The sequence below is a fragment of the Ornithorhynchus anatinus genome, chromosome 3, assembly GCF_004115215.2.
Source record: "Ornithorhynchus anatinus isolate Pmale09 chromosome 3, mOrnAna1.pri.v4, whole genome shotgun sequence".
NCBI lineage: Eukaryota > Metazoa > Chordata > Mammalia > Monotremata > Ornithorhynchidae > Ornithorhynchus > Ornithorhynchus anatinus.
In genome coordinates, this window is record NC_041730.1 from 49,831,646 (window position 1) to 49,851,734 (window position 20,089).

The 20,089-nt window shown below is 62.5% G+C and overlaps 1 protein-coding gene across 1 annotated transcript; it reads left to right on the forward strand.

Moving 5' to 3' along the window:
- The first annotated feature begins 704 nt into the window (after positions 1-704).
- Positions 705-19,276, forward strand: LOC100091585 (valosin containing protein). The gene is made up of 17 exons (XM_029060308.1): positions 705-812; positions 8,506-8,617; positions 8,795-8,967; positions 10,226-10,368; positions 10,897-11,027; positions 11,446-11,577; positions 11,893-11,995; positions 12,479-12,612; positions 12,695-12,830; positions 13,175-13,287; positions 16,094-16,258; positions 16,387-16,509; positions 16,634-16,846; positions 17,037-17,345; positions 17,437-17,592; positions 18,095-18,249; positions 18,630-19,276. The coding sequence occupies exons 1-17, from the start codon at positions 796-798 to the stop codon at positions 18,733-18,735; spliced, it is 2,421 nt and encodes an 806-aa protein (XP_028916141.1). The 5' UTR covers positions 705-795; the 3' UTR covers positions 18,736-19,276.
- Positions 19,277-20,089: the final 813 nt, after the last annotated feature.

A 20,089-nucleotide genomic window follows, 5' to 3' on the forward strand; every position in this document is an offset into this window, starting at 1 on the left:
ACCCTGTATCCCCCCCAGCGCTTAGAAGAGCGCTCTGCACAGGGCGAGCGCTTAACAAATACCAACATTCTTCTTATTAATGATAATCCCGGGTCGGGCGCTTGTCAGCTGTGTGACTGCGGGCACGTCCCTTCTCTGGGCCTCAGTTTCCTCCTCTGTAAAATGGGGAGGAAGACTGCGAGCCCCACGGGGGACCACCTGATGACCCTGTATCTCCCCCAGCGCTTAGAAGAGCGCTCTGCACATAGCGAGCGCTTAACAACCATCGACGGTATTATCAGGGGGCGCTTCCCGGGCGCCGAGCCCCGGACGACAGGGTGGGGGAGGGCGGCCGATAGGGCCGGGCCGCCAGGAGGGCCGAGCGGACCGAACCATCGCGCCCGGGGCGGGGGGGGGGGGGCGACGGGGACGGGCGGCCGCCGAGCGGGGGCCAATGAGCGGGGGCCAAGTGGGACCGTCCGCCCCCGGCCTGGCGCGCGCCCCCCCTTCCCCGCGCGCGCCGTCCCTTCCCGCGATTGGCCAATGGGAGGGGCGCCCGGGGCGGGGGGATTTTTCTGATTGGGCGCGCGCGGGGGGTTGCCGGGGAGAGCGGCGCGCGCGTCCGCAGATTGGCCGCGGGGCGAGCTGCTCCCTTTCCGATGATTCGGCTCTTCTGGGCTCAGTCTCCCCCGAGCGCCCGCCGCCGCCGTCGCCGCCGCTCCGGTCCCCGCCGCCCGCCCGCCGCCGCCGTCTTCCCCAGCAGCCGCTGAGGCCGCCCGCCCCTCGTCAGCCGTCCGCGCCACCGCGGCCGGCGCCATGGCCTCGGGAGCCGAGTGAGTGGCGGCGGGGGCGCGCACGGCGCGGGTAGGCCGCGGCGGGGCCTAGGCCGCGGCCCGGGCCTCCGGAGCCCCCGGAGCCCCCGGAGCCCCGGGCCCCCGCCGCTGGTCGCCCGGCGCCCCCGCTCCCCGCTCCCCGGAGGCGCGGCCGCTGCGCCCGGTCCCGGGCCGGGGGCGCGCGCCGGCCGCCGCTCGGGCGCGGCCCCGCCGCTCCATCCTGCTGTGTCATGCAGGCCGCGCGCGGGGTCGGGGTCAGGGGTCGCCGCCGGCCGTTACCCACCGCCCCCCCGCGCCGTCCCCAGCCCGGCCCCACGCTCGCCATCACCCTAACGGGAGTGGCTGTGGGCAAGGGTCGGCTCGGGGGCAGCCGGGCGCCGGGGGGCGCGGGGGGGCGCGGGGGGACGCGAGCCCCTCAGCGGGTTGGCCCGCTTGGCGCTCCCAGGCTCTGCCCCCCCGCCTCATCATGGTATTGAGCGCTTACTACGTGTCCGGCGCTGGTCTAAGCGCGGGGGGGAGACGCGAGGTCAGCGGGTGGGCCCACTTGGGGCTCCCGGTCTCTATCACCATCTTAGTAATTATAATGATGGTATTAAGCGCTTACTACGTGTCCAGCGCTGGGGGAGACGCGAGGTCAGCGGGTGGGCCCACTTGGGGCTCCCAGTCTTTACCCCCATCTTAATTATCATCATGGTATTAAAGCGCTTACTACGTGTCCAGCGCTGGGGGAGACGCGAGGTCAGTGGGTGGGCCCACTTGGGGCTTCCAGTCTCTATCCCCATCTTAATAATTACGATAATAATAATGCAATTAAGTGCTTACTACGTGTCCGGCGCTGGTCTAAGCGCTGGGGGAGACGCGAGGTCAGCGGGTGGGCCCACTTGGGGCTCCCAGTCTTTACCCCCATCTTAGTAATTATAATGATGGTATTAAGCGCTTACTACGTGTCCAGCGCTGGGGGAGACGCGAGGTCAGCGGGTGGGCCCACTTGGGGCTCCCGGTCTCTATCACCATCTTAGTAATTATAATGATGGTATTAAGCACTTACTACGTGTCCAGCGCTGGGGGAGACGCGAGGTCAGCGGGTGGGCCCACTTGGGGCTCCCAGTCTTTACCCCCATCTTAATTATCATCATCATCATGGTATTAAAGCGCTTACTACGTGTCCAGCGCTGGTCTAAGCGCTGGGGGAGACGCGAGGTCAGCGGGTGGGCCCACTTGGGGCTCCCAGTCTTTACCCCCATCTTAATTATCATCATGGTATTAAAGCGCTTACTACGTGTCCGGCGCTGGTCTAAGCGCTGGGGGAGACGCGAGGTCAGCGGGTGGGCCCACTTGGGGCTCCCAGTCTTTACCCCCATCTTAGTAATTATAATGATGGTATTAAGCGCTTACTACGTGTCCAGCGCTGGGGGAGACGCGAGGTCAGCGGGTGGGCCCACTTGGGGCTCCCGGTCTCTATCACCATCTTAGTAATTATAATGATGGTATTAAGCACTTACTACGTGTCCAGCGCTGGGGGAGACGCGAGGTCAGCGGGTGGGCCCACTTGGGGCTCCCAGTCTTTACCCCCATCTTAATTATCATCATCATCATGGTATTAAAGCGCTTACTACGTGTCCAGCGCTGGTCTAAGCGCTGGGGGAGACGCGAGGTCAGCGGGTGGGCCCACTTGGGGCTCCCAGTCTTTACCCCCATCTTAATTATCATCATGGTATTAAGCGCTTACTACGTGTCCGGCGCTGGTCTAAGCGCTGGGGGAGACGCGAGGTCAGCGGGTGGGCCCACTTGGGGCTCCCAGTCTTTACCCCCATCTTCATCATCATCATCATAATAATGGTATTTGTTAAGTGCTGACTTGGTGCCCAGCACTGTTCTAAGCGCTGGGGGTGATGCGAGGTCAGCACGCACGTGGGGCTCCCAGTCTTCATCCCCATCTTAATAATTACAATAATGATAATGGTATTAAGCACTTACCCCGAGTGCTGGGGTCGGGACACACAAATGGGGTGGGACACAGTCCCCGTCCCACGCGGGGCTCACGGTCTCGATCCCCATTTTCCATATGTGGTGACTGAGGCCCAGAGAAGTCGATTGTGCTTTCCAATCGCTTAGCACAGTGCAGTGCACGCGGTAAGGGCTCAGGAAATACCTTCGAAGGAATAACAGTAATAGTCATAATGAGGGTATTGGTTAAGCGCTCACTCTATGCCAAGCACTGTTCTAAGCACCGGGTTAATATTATAATCGTGGTAGTTAAGTGCTTACTGTGTGCCAAGCACCGTTCTAAGCGCTGGGATAGATACAGGGTAATCAGGTTGTCTCAGACGGGGCTCACAGTCTTCATCCCTGTTAAGGTCAGCAGGTTGTCCCACGTGGGGCTCACGGTCTTCGTCCCCGTGTGACGGATGAGGTCACCGAGGCCCAGAGGAGTGAAGTGGCTCGCCCGAGGTCACACGGCAGACAAGCGGCGGAGCCGGGATGAGAACCCACGACCTTCCGGCTCCCAGGCCCGGGCCGTAGCCACTCCGCGGCGGGGCCTGGAGGTTCGGGCTGGCCTGGCCCCTCTCCTTCGGCCCAGGGCTGGCGGGGACGGAGCGATAGGCGGGCGGGTGGGCGGACTGCCCCTCTCCAGGGACCGGCCCATCCGCCGGACCTGGAGGCGGTTGCCGGCCTCCCCGGTCAGTAGGGCTTTATTGAGCGCCTTCAGGGTGTGCCCAGCACTGTCCTGAGCGCCGGGCTGAGTGCAGCGGAATTAGTAGCTACGATCCCTCGGCCCCAGGGGGTTCGAAGCTGGCGCCTCGGCGCCAGGCAGCAGGTATTCGGAGGTGGATGGTGATGTTGATATTCGTTAAGCGCTCACCGTGTGCCAAGAGCTGTATTCGGCACCGGAATAGATACAGGGTCATCAGTTGTCCCACGTGGGGCTCACCGTCTTCATCCCCATTTTACAGATGAGGTCACTGAGGCGCGGGGACCTGCCCAAGGTCACACAGCGGACCGGGGCGGAGCCGGGATTAGAACCTCTGACTCCCAGGCCCGGGCTCTTTCCGCTAAGTCACGCTGCTTCTGATCTCCCTGGAGAACCTAGAACGTTACGGGTGGAGCGAGGGGGTCTTCCCAGGGATCTTGAGGGGTCCCCCCAGTCCTGGGGACCCCCTTCCCAGCCCCCCACGCAGGCCACCTCCTCCCTAGGGGCCGCCGGGGGACGGGACGCTCGTCTCCCCCAGCTCCCACCCCACGGCTTCGTCTTCCTCTTGGTCAAGGAAATTTGGGGGTCCGGCCTGGATCCGTCCATCTCTTTCCAAAGCCTAATTTAAGTGCCTATTATGGGCCGAGCACCATTCTAAGCGCTGGGGTAGATCCAGGGTAATCAGGTCGGACCCAGTCCCTGTCCCCCATGGGGCTCACAGTCTTAATCTCCATTTTACAGATGAGGTAACTGAGGCCCAGAGAAGTGAAGCGCCTTCCCCTAGGTCACACAGCGGGCATGTGGCAGAGCCGGGAGTAGAACCCGTGTCCTCAGAGTCCCTGGCCCGGACCCTTTCCGCCCGGCCACGCCGCTCCTCCGGGCTCCTTGTCTCCCTTTGCACCCTTTTTCTGGTCCCTCGACCTTCTCCTGGCCAAAAATGTCCCCCTTCCTTGAACTTTCTCCTCCTAGCGTCTCGTCGGTGGTCTCTTGCTGAACCCCGGCCGAGTTCTTCCCTCCCCCTCCGAAGCTGACTTTCAGCACGCTGGCGTGGGCCCCGGTTCACTTCGGGACTCGATTTATCCCCTCTGTCATCGGCCTGCGTGAAATGGACCTGAAAACCGCCAGCGCTCCGTAGCTCTGGGCAGTGGAGATCCAGCTGGAGGATCGTGCAGTATGTTGGACGTAAAGGGAGAGTGATTTGGCCCTGCGTCCCTCCACCCTGCCAGCCTGCTGGCTCTTTTTAATGGCAGCGTGCCCCTTGCTGACTCAGTCAGCTGTGACCCTTCCAAACCCCCTCTTACCCCACGTGATGGTGCCCGATCCCACCGGGCCGGGATGTATCGTGAGGCCGACGACGCTCCAGAGCGGGTTTCAAAGCGATAGGCGGGATCAGGAGCTGAGTGCCCTCGTGCCTCAGTCATGGGGCGGCAATCCCGAGGTTCAGGGGGCACTCAACCCCCGAACCCACCTATCCCGAGGTTCAGGGTGGTGAAAAATGGCTTGCCTCCTGGAGACGGCTCAGGGTCGCCACTGTCCTTCTGGAACTCGGTGCCCGGAGCTCCGGCGTTTGGGCTCCGACGAAGTTTGCAGGGCTGTAAACTTTGCCGGGGAACGGGAGGACCTGTGGGGTAAAGGGTTGGCCTAGGGGGAGGCCCAGGCTCGGGGGCACTTGAGGTACGGTGAGGCCGATGCCGGGCGCCTGTAGGGTTAGGAGAGAAAGTAGTTTAATTCCGAAGAAGGGAGGTGGCCTCCGCTCCCTCACTGAGATCTCAATCTAGTGGGGAGGTAAAGGAGGAGGCCTCCTTTTCTCCCTCTCCCTTCTGTTCCCTTCCTTCATCCCCCCTACCTCCCGACCCCACAGTGCTTATTTACGTATCTACAGTGAGTTTACATTAATGTCCGCCGCTCCCTCTAGACCGCAAGCTCGTGGCGGGCAGGGAATGTGTCCCGGTATTGTTGCATTATACTCCCCCGAGCACGTAGCGCAGCGCTCGTTAAATAAGATTGAATGGATAAATGGAAGAAGGCGATTTGGGGCGGGGTCCTGGGGAATGTCTAGTTTCCTCTATTCTAGGTGTGCCAGAAATATTCCGGGGGGCGGGGGGAAGAACTCCCTTTCTCCAGTCTCTAATTTTCCCCCTCTTTCCCCACTTCCACCTTTTCCTAGACTCCCAGGCCCCATCCCAAAAGTAGCCGGGCCTTCCCAAACCTCACCCGCACCAAAACTGGGCTTCCGGAGTGGGGTCGCCCAAGTTCTGGAGGGCCGTGGCCTTCCCGAAGTGGCCAGGGTGAAATGGAAATTTCCCCAGAGGAAGCAGAGAAGTCATTTGGGTTCAGTCCCATCTCCTGGGTGGGGTACAAGAATGGAGCTCCTCACTCGGCCATTCGAGTCCTCCTTCGGCACGTCGTCGTCTTCGACGATGTTTCCCGAAATCCTTCCGAGCACCGGACTAGGCACTCGAAGACCCACAGTAGTCCCTCCCCGCCCCCCGATCGACCGGCTTGTCCCCGCCCCGATTCAGCGGTCCCGACTCCCGTCTTCTCTCGGTCCGCCTCTGGGTGAGGGCTGCCGGGGCCCGGACGACGGCGGACTCCAAGGAAGGGAGTGTGCTGTGGAAGGTAGAAAGCGGCCAGTCGCTGCTGCGTCCCCGGTAACACCCGGAATGGCTCCCAGTGCCTTGACCTCTCCGGTTGCACTCGTCACGACCGGGCCCTTCTCTTCCCCCGTCGTCTTCGGGAAGTGGCACGGAGCCCCTCGGAGGAGCGAGCTCCCCCCGACATAGGTCCCAAGTAGGGGGGAACCTAGCAACAGGGAAACTGAGACTGACGACTGGTGTCCGTGGGGGACGGAGGAATTGGGTGGCCCAGCTCAAGACCTCGCTCGTACCCCGGTCGTACCCCGCCCGCCCAACTCCCGGCCCTCCCGTTGTTCGGTCTTCCCTCTGCGGGGTTGTGCTTGTGTGTCCGGGAGCCCTGACTTGTCCCGCTGGAGCCCTGCGTACTTCCCTTTCTTGCAGGCTTCCTATTCGGTTCTCTGGCCAACATCCAGTTTCGGGTAGTGCTTTTTCGTAGTTTCTTTCTGTGCCCCGGGAACGTTCCGGCCGGAACCTTTTAGAGCTGAGGAGCCGCGAGGCCCAGCGGATAGAGCACGGGTCTGGAAGTCGGGAGGACCCGGGTTCTAATCCCGACCCCGCCTCTCGTCTGCCCCGTGACCCCGGGCAAGTCGCTTCACCTCTCCGAGCTTCAGTTACCTCCTCTGTAAAATAGGGTTGAAGACCGGGAGCCCCATGTGGTTCGTGGCCCGTGTCCAGCCCGATTCGCTCGTAGCTACCCCGGCGCTCAGTACAGTGCCTGGCACCTAGTCAGCGCTTCGCACATACCTCGAGGAGGATTATTATTCATTTTTAGAAGTCCGCTCGCTTCTCTCGGTAGTTCTTGGGGGCTGGGTCTTCCTTGGACTGTGGTGGGGATTAAGCCTGGGCCAGGGCAGCAGAAAGCCCTCAGTTCAGGATTCCCCATCACTCTCCTTTCTGCGGCCTGAGGGTCTGGCTGTGATTCCCCCAAACCTGGGCTCCATCTCGAGGGTCCCGGAGTAAGCAGCTGCCGACCGCGCGAGAGCAGTACGGGCCGAGGATTTTAGGGCAGCAGGACCGGAGCGTGGTTTTCCTTGGAGGATGCTGGGACTTTTGGGCTGACTTGGTTTCTCAGACGGGGCCTTTTGGCCACCGCAGCCAACTTACCGGGTGTCGTGGACCAGCCGGTCTCACCTTTCCTGGGTCGGGTCAGACGATTGCAGACTGGAAACTTACTACTATCTGTGGGACTCCCTCGAGGCCGGTGACCCCGTCTATTTTCCGTCTACTTCGACGCCCTCGGAGAACTCATTCGCTCCCGTGGCTTCAACTACCACCTCTGTGCGGTTGATGCCCATATCTACATCTCCAGCCCTGATCTCTCTCCTCTGCCATCTTGTTTTTCCTTCTGCCTTCAGGACATCCCTACCTGGGTGTCCCGCCGACCCCTCGAACTTGTCAGGTCCAGAAACAGAGTTCCTCATTTGTCCACTGAAACCCTGTCCTCCCCGTGACTTAACCATCACGCTGCACCTCACCACCATCCTCCTTGTCACGCGACCCTGAAACCGCGCCATTCTCTGCGACCGGTCGGCTCTCGTTCAACCCGCACGGTCAATCTCTCAACAGGTCCTTTCGGTTCAGCCTTCACGACGTCGTTAAACTCCGCCCTTTCCTCTCCGTCCAAACCGCTACCGTGTCGATCCACCCGTCCCATCCTGCTCAGCCTCCTTGCTGACCTCCCTGCTTCCCGTCTCTCCCCACTCCGGTCCCTACTTCACTCTACGGCCCGGATCATTTTTCTACAGAACTGTTTAGCCCGTATCTCCCCGCTCCTCAAGAACCTCCAGTGGTTGCCCAACCACCTCCGCATCAAAGAGGATCCTTACCCTGGGCTTCAGAGCACTCGATGACCTTTCCCCCCTCCTATTCTACCTCTCTGATTTCCTACTACCACCCGGCCCGCGCGTTTTGTTCCCCTCACGCCTATCAACTCACTCTACCTCTATCTTGTCTGTCTCACCACCGACCCCTCGCCCACGACCTGCCTCAGGTGTGCAACTCCCTCTTCGTGTCGTGAGGACGATCACTCTCTCCACCCTCCAAACCTTGTTAAAATCATTCCTCCTCCAAGAGGCCTTCCCCTACTGAGCCCTCATTTCCCCTACTCCCTACCCCCTTCTTCTTCACCCCACCCTCAACCCCACAGCACTTAAGATACGTATCCATAAATTATATTACGGTCTGTCGCGCCTTCTAGACGGTTAGCTCGCGGTGGGCAAGGACGTGTCTTCCGACTCTGTAATCTCGTACTCTCCCGGTATATATGAGAGCTCAAGAAATACGATTGATTGATTGATCGATCGGTAGATAGTATGAGATCGATTATAGGATTGATTGGCCGAATGGCTTTGTCTCCTCTTTCCAGTTCAAAAGCGGATGATTTATCAACTGCGATTCTCAAGCAGAAGAACCGTCCCAATCGATTGATTGTGGATGAAGCCATCAATGAAGACAACAGCGTGGTGTCCCTGTCCCAGGTGAGGACCCGGGCCGGAGCGCGATCGTCTGGGAATGACTGAGCCGATCCCGGGCCCTGGCGGGATTTCGGGGGTTTGCCCCCGACGGGGGTGGGATCGCCGGGAGCCCGGGCGGTGGGTGGACTTCCGGGGCGGCGCCCGGCCGAGCCCCTCGCTCTAATACGAGTGGTTTCTCAGGCCAAAATGGACGAGCTGCAGCTCTTCCGAGGCGACACGGTGCTGCTGAAGGGAAAGAAGAGGAGGGAAGCGGTGTGCATCGTTCTGTCGGACGACACCTGTTCGGATGAGAAGATCCGCATGAATCGAGTCGTACGCAACAATCTGCGTGTGCGCTTGGGGGACGTCATCAGGTACGTTGCCGGGGTTTGGGTGCCCCCCCCCCCCCCCCAAATCGAGAGCTCACCTATGTCTCGGGCTGGCCCCTGTCCTGTCCCGGAGAGCCACCCCTGGAGCTGTGGGGATGAGCCGGGGCCATGGGCCTCCAGTAGGGAACTCGCTTTTCCCTCCTCCTCCCCCCGCCTTGTCCCTTCTCCCAGTCTGGCAGGTGAGTGGGTGGGATCTGCGTGGAAGCCCGTCGTCTAGAACGGCAGCAGCAGTGGGGCTTGGGGGTCCGCCCCGGGGGCCGAGGCAGAAGGCCTCCCCGGGAGCCCCTGATTCTTGACGTCTGCGTCTTCTCCTTGAGCGAGGCTGGAGGGCTGGGTCTGAGTAACGGCCCCCAGTTGAAAGGGGCTCTGGAAAGGGCACCTCTGCTTTCTGGGGAGGAAGAGGAGGAGGAGGAATGTGCCCAGAGGGGACACGAGCACCGGGCAGGTTGGTAAAGAGCTCCGCTCACGGGAAGGGTGCCCCGAGAGAGCACACGGACCCCGCTGGGTTTCCATTTACCCCCTTCTCTCGTCTCATTCTGGTTTCGTCCCTTAGGATCCCCGGGGTCCTTGACGTGTCCCCGGTCCTTGGACCGTTCCTTTTCCTCTGCCCAGAAGGCTCGCTTAGGCTGCAGGTTCGGCCGGGCTCGTTAGCCTCTTGGCTTCCACACGTACTTGCCAAAGACACAGGAGACCCACTGCGACCTTTCCCCTGAGAGGGGGCGGCTAGGGTTACCCCGCTTACCTGGGTCACGTTTCCTTGTGTCCGACCCCCCAGGCCCGGACAAGTTGGCCCTTTCTCCTCGAGGTCAGGCCGAAGTCCTCTCTGCTGTTTCTGGACTCCCGGGCGGGGCCCCCGTCGGGCCGAGCGGTTCCCTCCGCTTTACTGGGACTGGACGGGGCTCCGGTGGTGGCGAGAGTGGGGTAGGAGGTACCCATGGAGGCCCGGAGCGACAGGCCCCACCACAGCGGCCCGTGGCCGAGCGGGGGACGCTGCCTCTCCCTACCTTCGGGTGCTCCTCGGGGCCGCCCGCGTCCCTCTCCCAAAATCGAGATTCGCTGGGGGTCAACTTAGTTTTCCCCGGCCTCCCTGCTGTGTCCTTTCCTGTCCTCTTTCCACCTAAAGGCCCCCTCCCTGCCTTTTCTCTCTCACTCGCCATCAGCTCTTCTTGCCAGCCTCTTCCCGACACCAAGCGCTCGGGGCGTCGGGCCCGGGGGTAACGTGGAGTCTGCTTGTCACCCTCAGCATCCAGCCTTGCCCAGACGTGAAGTACGGGAAACGCATCCACGTCCTGCCGATCGACGACACGGTGGAGGGCATCACCGGCAATCTCTTCGAGGTGTACCTCAAGCCATACTTCCTGGAAGCTTACCGCCCCATCAGGAAGGGTAACGGCTCTGGGTCACGGAGGGGACGAGGGAGGGGCGGACGGACACGGGGAACGGGGAAATGCCTGTTGAGAACTCCCCGATGGCAGGACTGGGTGGGTTCCCCCTGCCTTGATTGGGGGGTGGGGGTCCCCTTCCGTCATTCCCAGGAGGGTGGGTCTCGGGATCTTAGTCCTTGGCCCCGAGGGGACCAGGCTCCGAGCCTCCGGCTGCAGAGAAACCTGGTCCAGCGGGGAGGGTTGACGCCGAGGCCGGCTCTGAGAGAGGCCTCGGTCCGGCCCGACTAGCGGGATGGCGGGGCCGGGCGACCCGGGGGCCGACGAGAAGCCGACCCGGGCTCCCGCTCTTTCCAGCGGACGAGAGGCCTCTCCCCATCTCGGCTCAGTTCCCCGAGCGGGGATCCCGCCCCCCGGAGCGTCCAGAGACTCGGGAGCGGGGAAGCGCAGGCCCGGGCCCCTGGGACCCCCTTGGCTGGGTGGGAGCAGTCCCCGGGACGGGAGTCACCCCGCCCTCTTTGGTGGCCCGCAGGGGACATCTTCCTGGTGCGGGGGGGAATGCGGGCCGTGGAGTTCAAAGTGGTAGAGACGGATCCCAGCCCCTACTGCATCGTGGCTCCAGACACAGTCATCCACTGCGAAGGGGAGCCCATCAAGCGTGAGGTGAGCCCTCGGGAGGGAGGGGGGTGCGGGCCCAGGGGGCCGGGGCCCGACGGGCTCCGCTCTCCGGTCTGGGGCCCGAGCCGCGAGCGGGGCCGCGGGAAAGGAGACCCTGCTCCCGGGGGGCCGGCCCCGTCTGCCTGCCTGCCGCCGGCGTGGCCCTGCCCTGGGCGGTTCCCAGTTGGGCGTGGCGGTCCCCCGAGCAGGGGTGGGAAGGAGCAAGGGTTGCCTGGGAGAGGTTGGAGTCCGCTAACTGTTCCGAGAGGATCCGGATGGGAGGGGGAGGGATCCGGATGGGAGGGGGAGGGGCCTTCCCTTTGCTTCCCTCCCTCTTCCTGGGAACGGGGAGAGCCAGGGGAGGTAGAAGGGAGGAGTAGCCAGAGCTCTCCCGCCCCGGTAACCGTCGTGTCCCCGGCCCAAGGACGAAGAGGAGTCCTTGAACGAAGTGGGCTACGATGACATCGGTGGCTGCAGGAAACAGCTGGCTCAGATCAAGGAGATGGTCGAGCTGCCTCTGCGTCACCCAGCCCTGTTCAAGGCCATCGGGGTGAAGGTGAGCTGGGTCTGGGGCCCGGGGGGCCCCTGGGGGGAGCGACTGATCCGGGCCCCGGAGGGGGGCTCGGACCCGGGGAAGGGCTCGGCCCCCCGCGGGTGTTCTGACTCTGCGCTCTCGGGTGGGCTCTCCGAAGCCGGAGAGCAGAAGGCAGCGTCCCCCTTGGCGGCCCCTCCCTCTTGAGCCCTTCCCTTGCGTGGTTGGGGTGGGTGGGTTCCCGGCGGGATCCGCCAGGGCACGGCGGCGGGGCAGGGGTGGTGAGAGAGCGGGCCGCCCGCTCCCTGACCTCCTCGCTCCACCGCTCCTCAATGGCAGCCTCCCCGCGGCATCCTGCTCTACGGCCCTCCGGGCACTGGGAAGACCCTGATTGCTCGGGCCGTTGCCAATGAGACCGGAGCTTTCTTCTTTTTGATCAACGGTAAGTTTCTTTGCCGTCAAAGCCCTTCCGGCCATAATCGTGCCACCCTAAAAACCCCTGCGGGGCCTCAGCCCCTTGGGAGGTTTCCCAGGCGCCCCTCCTGCAAGCGTCTTTTAAGCGCACTTCGTTCATTCCGTCAGTCATACTTATTGAGTACTTACTGTGTGCCGTGCATTTTACTGAGTGTCTGGGAGAGTACTGTACAACAGTAAACAGATTCACGTTCCGTGCCCACAACGAGTTTATAGAGGGATTGATGGGCGGCGGCGGGATGGAGGCAGCCATCTCTCTCCCACTTGGCTCTGGGGCTGGAGAGGAGGGAGGCGGGGAGGTGGGGGAAGGCCCCCATGACCCCCGTGTTGTGAGCCCAGAGATTGCAGTCTTCAGTGGGCGAAGCAGGAAGGGCCTAAGCTCTCCGCTGGCCCGGAGCGGGAGCCCTCGGGTTTGGAGCTTAGTCTTTTTTCCCGCCCCGGGAATTCTCAGGCCCCGAGATCATGAGCAAATTGGCCGGGGAGTCAGAGAGCAACCTGAGGAAGGCCTTCGAGGAGGCAGAGAAGAACGCCCCTGCCATTATCTTCATCGACGAGCTGGACGCCATCGCCCCCAAGAGAGAGAAGGTTGGTGCATCCCCCCCAGCCCCAACACGCCCACAGCACCCGTGACGGGGCCGATCCGTCCTCACCCCCGTGTTTCCGGCAGACCCACGGCGAGGTGGAGCGGCGCATCGTGTCCCAGCTGCTGACCCTGATGGATGGGCTGAAACAGAGAGCCCACGTGATCGTCATGGCAGCCACCAACAGGCCCAACAGCATCGACCCCGCCTTGCGGAGATTCGGTAAGGCCGCCTCCCCGTCCGTCCCTCCCCGCCACCCCCGCCTCCGGCCTCCCCGTCCCGCAGCCAGCTGTCCCCTTAGCCGATGGGACGGGCCGCCCTCCTCCCCGTCAGGGGAAGCCTTTTCTGAGGTGTGTTGCGAGCCCTGGCTCCCGGCCCCCCGACGGGGTCCGGCCCCAAGGCGACGAAAAGTCAGTCCAACTCCCAACTACTGCTGCTTAAACCCCGAGCCCTGGCAGGGCCGTTGGCCTTGGGCGTCCCACAGGTGGGAAGGTCGCCATGTACCCACCCCACCGCCTCTCCTCTTGGGGTCAGATCTGAGGGCGCTGTCTGTATCCGTCCTGCAGGCCGCTTTGACAGGGAGGTGGACATCGGGATCCCCGATGCCACTGGCCGTTTGGAAATCCTTCAGATCCACACCAAGAACATGAAGCTGGCCGATGACGTGGACCTAGAGCAGGTGAAAACGGGTTGTGAGATGGGGCGGCGGGGAGGCTCGGGGAGGGTGACCGGGCAGGGTGGGGTTTATACTTTTAGGAGCCAGGGTCGGGGGTGAAATTACAACTCAGAGCTCTAAGTAGCTTCCGGCCCGGAGAATGGGACCGGGCTCCCCCCGGGCGGTTATTGTTGAAGGGTTGGTCCTATCTATTGAGTGCTGTACTGTGCAACGGAGTCGGTAGACACATTCCTTGCCCACACAGAGCTTACCGTCTAGAAGGGGAGACAGATAATAAAATGATAAATTACTGATCTGTGTGCAGATGCTGCGGAGCTGATGACGGGGTGAGACAAGGGTACCAAGTCCCCTCGGAAAGGGTGATGCGGTAGGGAAAGGGAGTAGGGGAAATGAAGGCTTAGTCAGGGATGGCCTTTTGGAAGAGAGATGATTTTAATAAGGCTTTGAAGGTGGGGAGAACGATGGTCGGCCGGGTACGAAGAAGGGAAGGAGTTCCAAACCAGGGGCAGGACACGGGCGAGGCGTCGGCGGCGAGGTAGACGAATTGGGGTACAGGTGAATAGTTTGGTCTTGGAGGAGCGAAGCGAGGGGGCCGGGTGGAAGTGGGAGATCGGCGCGGTAAGATGAGGGCCGAGGTAATAAGGAGGTTTATGTTTGCCGAAGCGGATGGACAACTACCGCGGGTTCCCCTGTGAAGAAATACGGACTGAATGTTTTTGTTGAAAAATGATCAGGGCAGAGCCAAGTAGGGACTGGAGTGGGGAGAGACGGGAGGCGGGGAGGTCAGCGAGGAGGCAGATGCAGTAGTCCGGGTGAGATAGGATAAGCGTTTGGATCAACGTGGTAGTTTGGAGAGGAGGGGGCCGGTTTTAACGACACGACAGTTGAACGACAAGCTTTGGTGACAGATTGAATTGCGTGGGTTGAATGAGAGACGAGGTGCGGATAATGCCAAGGTTATGGTCTTGTGAGACGGGATGCTGGTGTTCCGGCTTTGTGATGCGAAAGTCTTGGGGAGGGTAGGATTTGGGTGGAAAGACGCGGAGCTCTGTTTTGGACGGGTTTAGTTCGGAAGTGTCAGCGGGATGTGCTAGTAGAGATGTCCTGAAGGCGGGAGCGGGTATGAGACTTCAGAGAAGGAGAAAGGTCAGGGCTGGAGATGTAGATTTGGGGATCATTTGCATAGAGCTGGAAGTTGAAAATGTGGGAGCCAGGGAGTTCTCCAAGGAAGCGGGTGCAGGTGGAGGCTAGAAGGGAACCCAGAACCCTAAGGGACACCTGCCGTCAGGGGATGGGAGGCAGAGGAGAAGCCTGCGAGAGAGACTGAGAATAAGCAGCCAGAGAATTGAGAGAACCAGGAGAGGACAGTGTCAGTGAAGCCGAGGTCGGGTACTGTTTCCAGGAGAAGCGGGGTGGCCGACAGCGTCAGAGGCAGCTGACGGGTCGAGGATGGAGTAGAAGCCGGTGAATTTGGCCAGTGAGGAGCGGGGTTCTGGGAGGTAAGCGTGCTGAAAGATTGGACGGGCAAAAGGCTCGGAGAGCAAAGGCTGAAAGGGGTGGAGTCCCAGGATGGCGACTCCTCCAGAACCTGGGCCTTGGGTCACGTTCGCTAGACTCTCCCCTGCCCCAGGGTGAGGAACAAGGAGAAGTGGCTTGGTGTCGTAGAGACAGGTCAGACCCCAACCAGGAAGTGGGTCCCAATTGGGCTCATGATCGACTTGGTGCCGTCTCGGATTTCCCATCTCCATCTTCCAAACGGTGATACGTCGTATTTCGCCGGGTACTTTTTCGCACACTGGGTGGGAAATGTGTGGAGTTAGTCGGCCCCTTGAAAACCGGGCAGGCATTTCTGTATCCGGGGATGACCCCTCAGTCCCCCAGTGGCTTATTATTGGGAACCTGTTCGAGAGGAGCAGGTGCCAGGTTTGAGTAGGTGGCGGAGACAGACGAGAGAGTTGCCTCGGTTAGCTCTTGGGCAGAGAAGGTGTCGGGGAACGGGGACCCGTCGGCGGGGTGCGCGACGGGGTGACGGTCGCTCAGCTTGGCTCCTTTCCCGTGCTGGCGCTTGGCCTCTGGTTTGGCAAGAGAGGCGCAGAGGGCAACAATTGCGGGCAGGCAAAGAGGTGGTACTCCATTCACTTCAATCGTATTTATTGAGCGCTTACTGTGTGCAGAGCATCGTACGCAGCGCGGGGAATACAGCGGTAAAGAGAGACGGTACCTGCCCACAACGGGCTCACGGTCGGTGTTACGGTGTGGGAGCAGCTGGCATGGGACAGGGTAAAGAGTCGCTCATCTGACTACTGGCCATCCCCGACGCTCTGAAACGAGTGCCAACCGAAAGGTCCGAGGAGACCGGGGAAGAAGAGCATGGGGCAGGCAGGCGGCTCTGCTGTCGTGGCGTGAAACTGTTGTAGTGATTTTGGCCTGGGCAATTTGGGCACCAGTAGGATAGGCCCAGGCCCCTCTCCCCCACACCCGACAGGCCGGCTTTCTCCTGGGTAGCCCCCTGCAGTTGGACTCCCAACTCCTCGGCCAGGAGGATGATGATGACGATGGCAGCGACTGTTAAGCGCTCGCTATGTGCTAGCCACCGTTCTCAGCCCCGGGGGAGATACAAGCTAATTAGGTTGGACGCGGTCCGTGTCCCACGTGGGGTTCCCGGCACCGATCCCCATTTGACGGATAACTGAGGCGTAGAGAAGCAAAGTGACTTGCCCGAGGTCAGGCAGCCGGCAAGTGGCGGAGCCGGGGTGAGACCCCACGTCCTTCCGACTCCCGGGCAGCGAGCGGCCCCCTCTCTTTGCAGGTGGCCAATGAAACCCACGGCCACGTGGGCGCCGACCTGGCGGCGCTCTGCTCGGAAGCCGCGCTGCAGGCCATTCGGAAAAAGATGGACCTCATCGACCTGGAGGACGAGACCATCGACGCCGAGGTGATGAACTCCCTGGCCGTCACCATGGATGACTTCAGGGTAGGTGGTTCCTCTGTCCCCGTCCCCTTCCTGCTCTTTCCTCTCTCTCTCTCTCTCCCTCCCCCCCCCCCCCCGCTCTCCCAGCCCGTAGCGGAGGCTCAGCCGGTTCCCTTCTCTTTCACCGGCAGTGGGCCCTGAGCCAGAGCAACCCGTCGGCACTGCGGGAGACAGTGGTGGAGGTACCCCAGGTCACCTGGGAGGACATCGGGGGGCTAGAGGATGTGAAACGAGAACTGCAGGAGTTGGTGCAGGTGAGAGAGCCCCGAGGGGGACGTGGGGGGGCTCCGAGGAGAGGTGGGACCCCCGGCCTCTCCCCCCCCAACCCCGGTGCCGCCGAGAGGGTTGAGCCCCCTCTCCCTTCCTTTTCTCTCCCAGTACCCCGTGGAGCACCCAGACAAATTCCTCAAGTTCGGCATGACCCCCTCTAAGGGGGTGCTGTTCTACGGGCCCCCCGGCTGCGGCAAGACCCTGTTGGCCAAAGCCATCGCCAACGAATGCCAGGCCAACTTCATCTCCATCAAGGGCCCCGAGCTGCTCACCATGTGGTTCGGCGAGTCGGAGGCCAACGTCCGGGAGATCTTCGACAAGGTGAGGCCCGGGCGGGCCGTCGCCGCCGCCCCCACCGCGGGCCCTCTGGGGCCGGCGTCGGGGATCTGTCCGGTGGCCGGGGGCCGGCGCGAAGGGTTAGGGCGGGGCGGGGTGCCAGGGGTCGGTTCTCCCCGCCACTGGGAGAGGTGCGACGCGCTCCGACTCCCGTTCTCTCTCCCCGCGACCCCAGGCCCGCCAGGCCGCGCCCTGCGTCCTGTTCTTTGACGAGTTGGACTCCATCGCCAAGGCCCGGGGTGGCAACATCGGGGACGGCGGCGGGGCCGCGGACCGTGTCATCAACCAGATCCTGACCGAGATGGACGGCATGTCCACCAAGAAGAACGTCTTCATCATCGGGGCCACCAACCGGCCCGACATCATCGACCCCGCCATCCTCCGTCCCGGCCGCCTCGACCAGCTCATCTACATCCCCCTGCCCGACGAGAAGTCCCGCGTCGCCATCCTCAAGGCCAACCTGCGCAAGTCCCCCGTCGCCAAGGCCAGTGTGGGGCGGGGCGGGCGAGGGCCCCCGGGGCCCCCGCAGGGCAGGGTGGTGCCGCTGACTGGCCGGGCTGCGCTCTTCCCCGCAGGACGTGGACCTGGAGTTCCTGGCCAAGATGACAAATGGCTTCTCTGGGGCCGACCTGACAGAAATCTGCCAGCGAGCCTGTAAGCTGGCCATCCGCGAGTCTATCGAGAGCGAGATCCGGCGGGAACGGGAGCGACAGACCAACCCTTCAGCCATGGTGAGGCTGCTGTGCGACCTTGGGCAAGTCGTTCCCTCATCCGTAAACCACGGGGATTAAGACTGTGAGCCTCACGTGGGACAAGGAGGACTGTGTCCGACCTAATTAGCCCGGTGTTTAGAACGGTGCCTGGCACGTAGTAAGCGCTTAACGAATACCGTTTCAAAAAAAACAAAAACCGGCACCGATCCGCCCTGAGGGGAGGGTGGCAGAATCCCCCCAAGGAGGAATTCAGGTTCAAGGGTAGTTGGTTCGGCGGCGGCTTGTCGTCCTCCAGTCCGGACCGGCCCGAGTCTTTCGACCTGCCCCCGAGTGGAGGGTCAGGTTGGGTACGTGAGCCTCCTGTGCTGTGGGGAGGGTACAGGTGGCCGGTCTGTGGGGGTGGCCCGGGTAGATCCGCCCTCCGATCCCGGGGGAGAAAGAGCTGCGTGCCGGCAGCCCGACCGGGCCGAATCGAAGCCCGGGTCGGGTTCCGAGCCCGCGGTGCCTTGTCGTTTTTCAGGAGGTGGAGGAAGACGACCCGGTGCCCGAGATCCGCCGGGATCACTTCGAGGAGGCCATGCGCTTTGCCCGGCGCTCCGTCAGCGACAACGACATCCGGAAATACGAAATGTTCGCTCAGACCCTCCAGCAGAGCCGGGGTTTCGGCAGCTTCAGGTGATGGCCGCCGCCTGGGGCGGGGGAGCGGGGGGGCGGTCCTCACCGTTTTGCGGGGAGGGTGCGTCGGGGGTGCCCTCGAGTCCGTGGGAGCCGGAGGGTGGTCTGGGCCCACGGGGGAGGAGAAAGGGAAGTCCAGAGGGATCAGAACCGGGCAGGGCAGGGCCAGGCTAGATCTTAGAGAGCGTTGGATCTCCCTAAGTGGTGGGGGAGGGCGGAGGGGCGGGGGCTGTCGCCCCAGGGCAGGGGAAGGGGTGGAGGAGGTTGGAGGCCGTACCCCTGTGGGGGCGGCACACTGAATCGTCTCCCGTCTCCCTCCTCCCCTCCCCCGTCCAACGCCCTCCCGACTCTGTGCCGTCCCCCTCCCCGCCCCCAAACAGATTCCCCTCGGGGAACCAGGGCGGGGCCGGCCCCAGCCAGGGCAGCGGAGGCAGCGCGGGCGGCAACGTGTACAGCGAGGACAACGACGACGACCTGTACGGCTAAGGGCGGCCGGCGGGAAGCGAGCGGGTGGGGGGGCTCGGGCCCCAGACTTGCGCGGGGCCGCCCTCCGCCGGGTGGCCCTCGTCCGTCCCTCAGCGCCGGCGACGCAGCTGCAGCCGGACTCTGGATAGGTGATTTCTGTTGCAAAAAAAAAAAATTCAAAGCAAAAGCGATTAAAATAAAGGCGATTTTCATTTGGAAGGCGGAGCGTGAATTCCCGGTGGGAAGCGGGGCTGTGACCCGCGTCCTTTCTGCCGCGTTGTCGGGCAGGCGCTCCGCGTCCGGGGGGCCGTCTGTCCCCCGCCCCCTCCCGGGAGCCGTAATCCAAACTCCTCGACTCCACTCCGCTGCCCCAGCTGTCCTCGCCCGCCCGCCCGGGTGCGGGCCCGGGCCCCGGGCCCAGCCGCTGTGTTTCCGTAGTGAGTAGGTTGGTTTTATTTTACCTGCTTTTGAATTCCCGGGGGAAGAGCAATTTATCGCAAGCAGTTTCTAAACCAAACGAGACGAACGTTGTACGACGACAATAAAGGTTGGGTAAACTCGGCCTGTGTGTCCTGGCCCTCTGCCTGCCCCGTGGGGTGGGACTTGATGGGACCCCGCCGGGCGGTCGCCGCCCCTCGCTCCGGGGTGCTCTCGGGGCAGCTGTGGAGCCCAGGTGGCGTCCCTCGGGTCGGGGCCGGGCCGGCGCGGGGTGGGAGTGAGGTCCGTGGGGGCACCCCGCCGACCCGAAGGGTGAGTGTCGGGGGTAACCTAGTGTTAGTATTATCATTTCTGGTACTTACCAAGTGCCGGCCACTCTGCCCGAGTGCTGCGGTAGGTGTAAGATCCTCGCGTCGGGACCAGTTCCCGTCTACAACAGACTCGTAGACGGTTAGGTTAAATCCCCGATTTCCAGGTGAGGAAACTGAGGGACCGCGAGGCGTCGTACCCGATGAGCGGTGGGGGCGGGATTAGGACCCAGGCCCCGGCTTTTTCTGCTAGTCCACACTGCTTCTCTCGTACTCTGTACTGTGCTGAGTGCTTAGTACGGTGTTCCGCGCACAGTAAACGCTGAGTAAATAGCAATGATTGATTTTGCCGCCCTCGGGCCGCAGACCAAGGGTAACGTGGCGTGATGAGATGTCACCGTCACCCGGGATTGGCATTTTCCCAACTCTGCCCTTCCACTTCCGGTCCCCACTTGCTCTTTGCGCTGCAATCTGGGGGTGGGGCCGAGGCCGGGATCGGTTGGATTTTGGAGGATGGTGATGCCCTCCACCTTGACGGGAACGTTTGGGGGAGCAGGTTTAGCAGGAAAGATGATTTCGGGGTTGGCATGCTGAGTCTGAGAGGCTAGCAGCCCCGGAATCGAGTCTGG

Coding starts and splice junctions, on each gene's coding strand:
- LOC100091585 (XM_029060308.1), top strand. Junction 8,968..10,225: donor CGCTTGGGGGACGTCATCAG/GTACGTTGCCGG, acceptor TGTCACCCTCAG/CATCCAGCCTTGCCCAGACG. Junction 11,578..11,892: donor TCAAGGCCATCGGGGTGAAG/GTGAGCTGGGTC, acceptor CCTCAATGGCAG/CCTCCCCGCGGCATCCTGCT.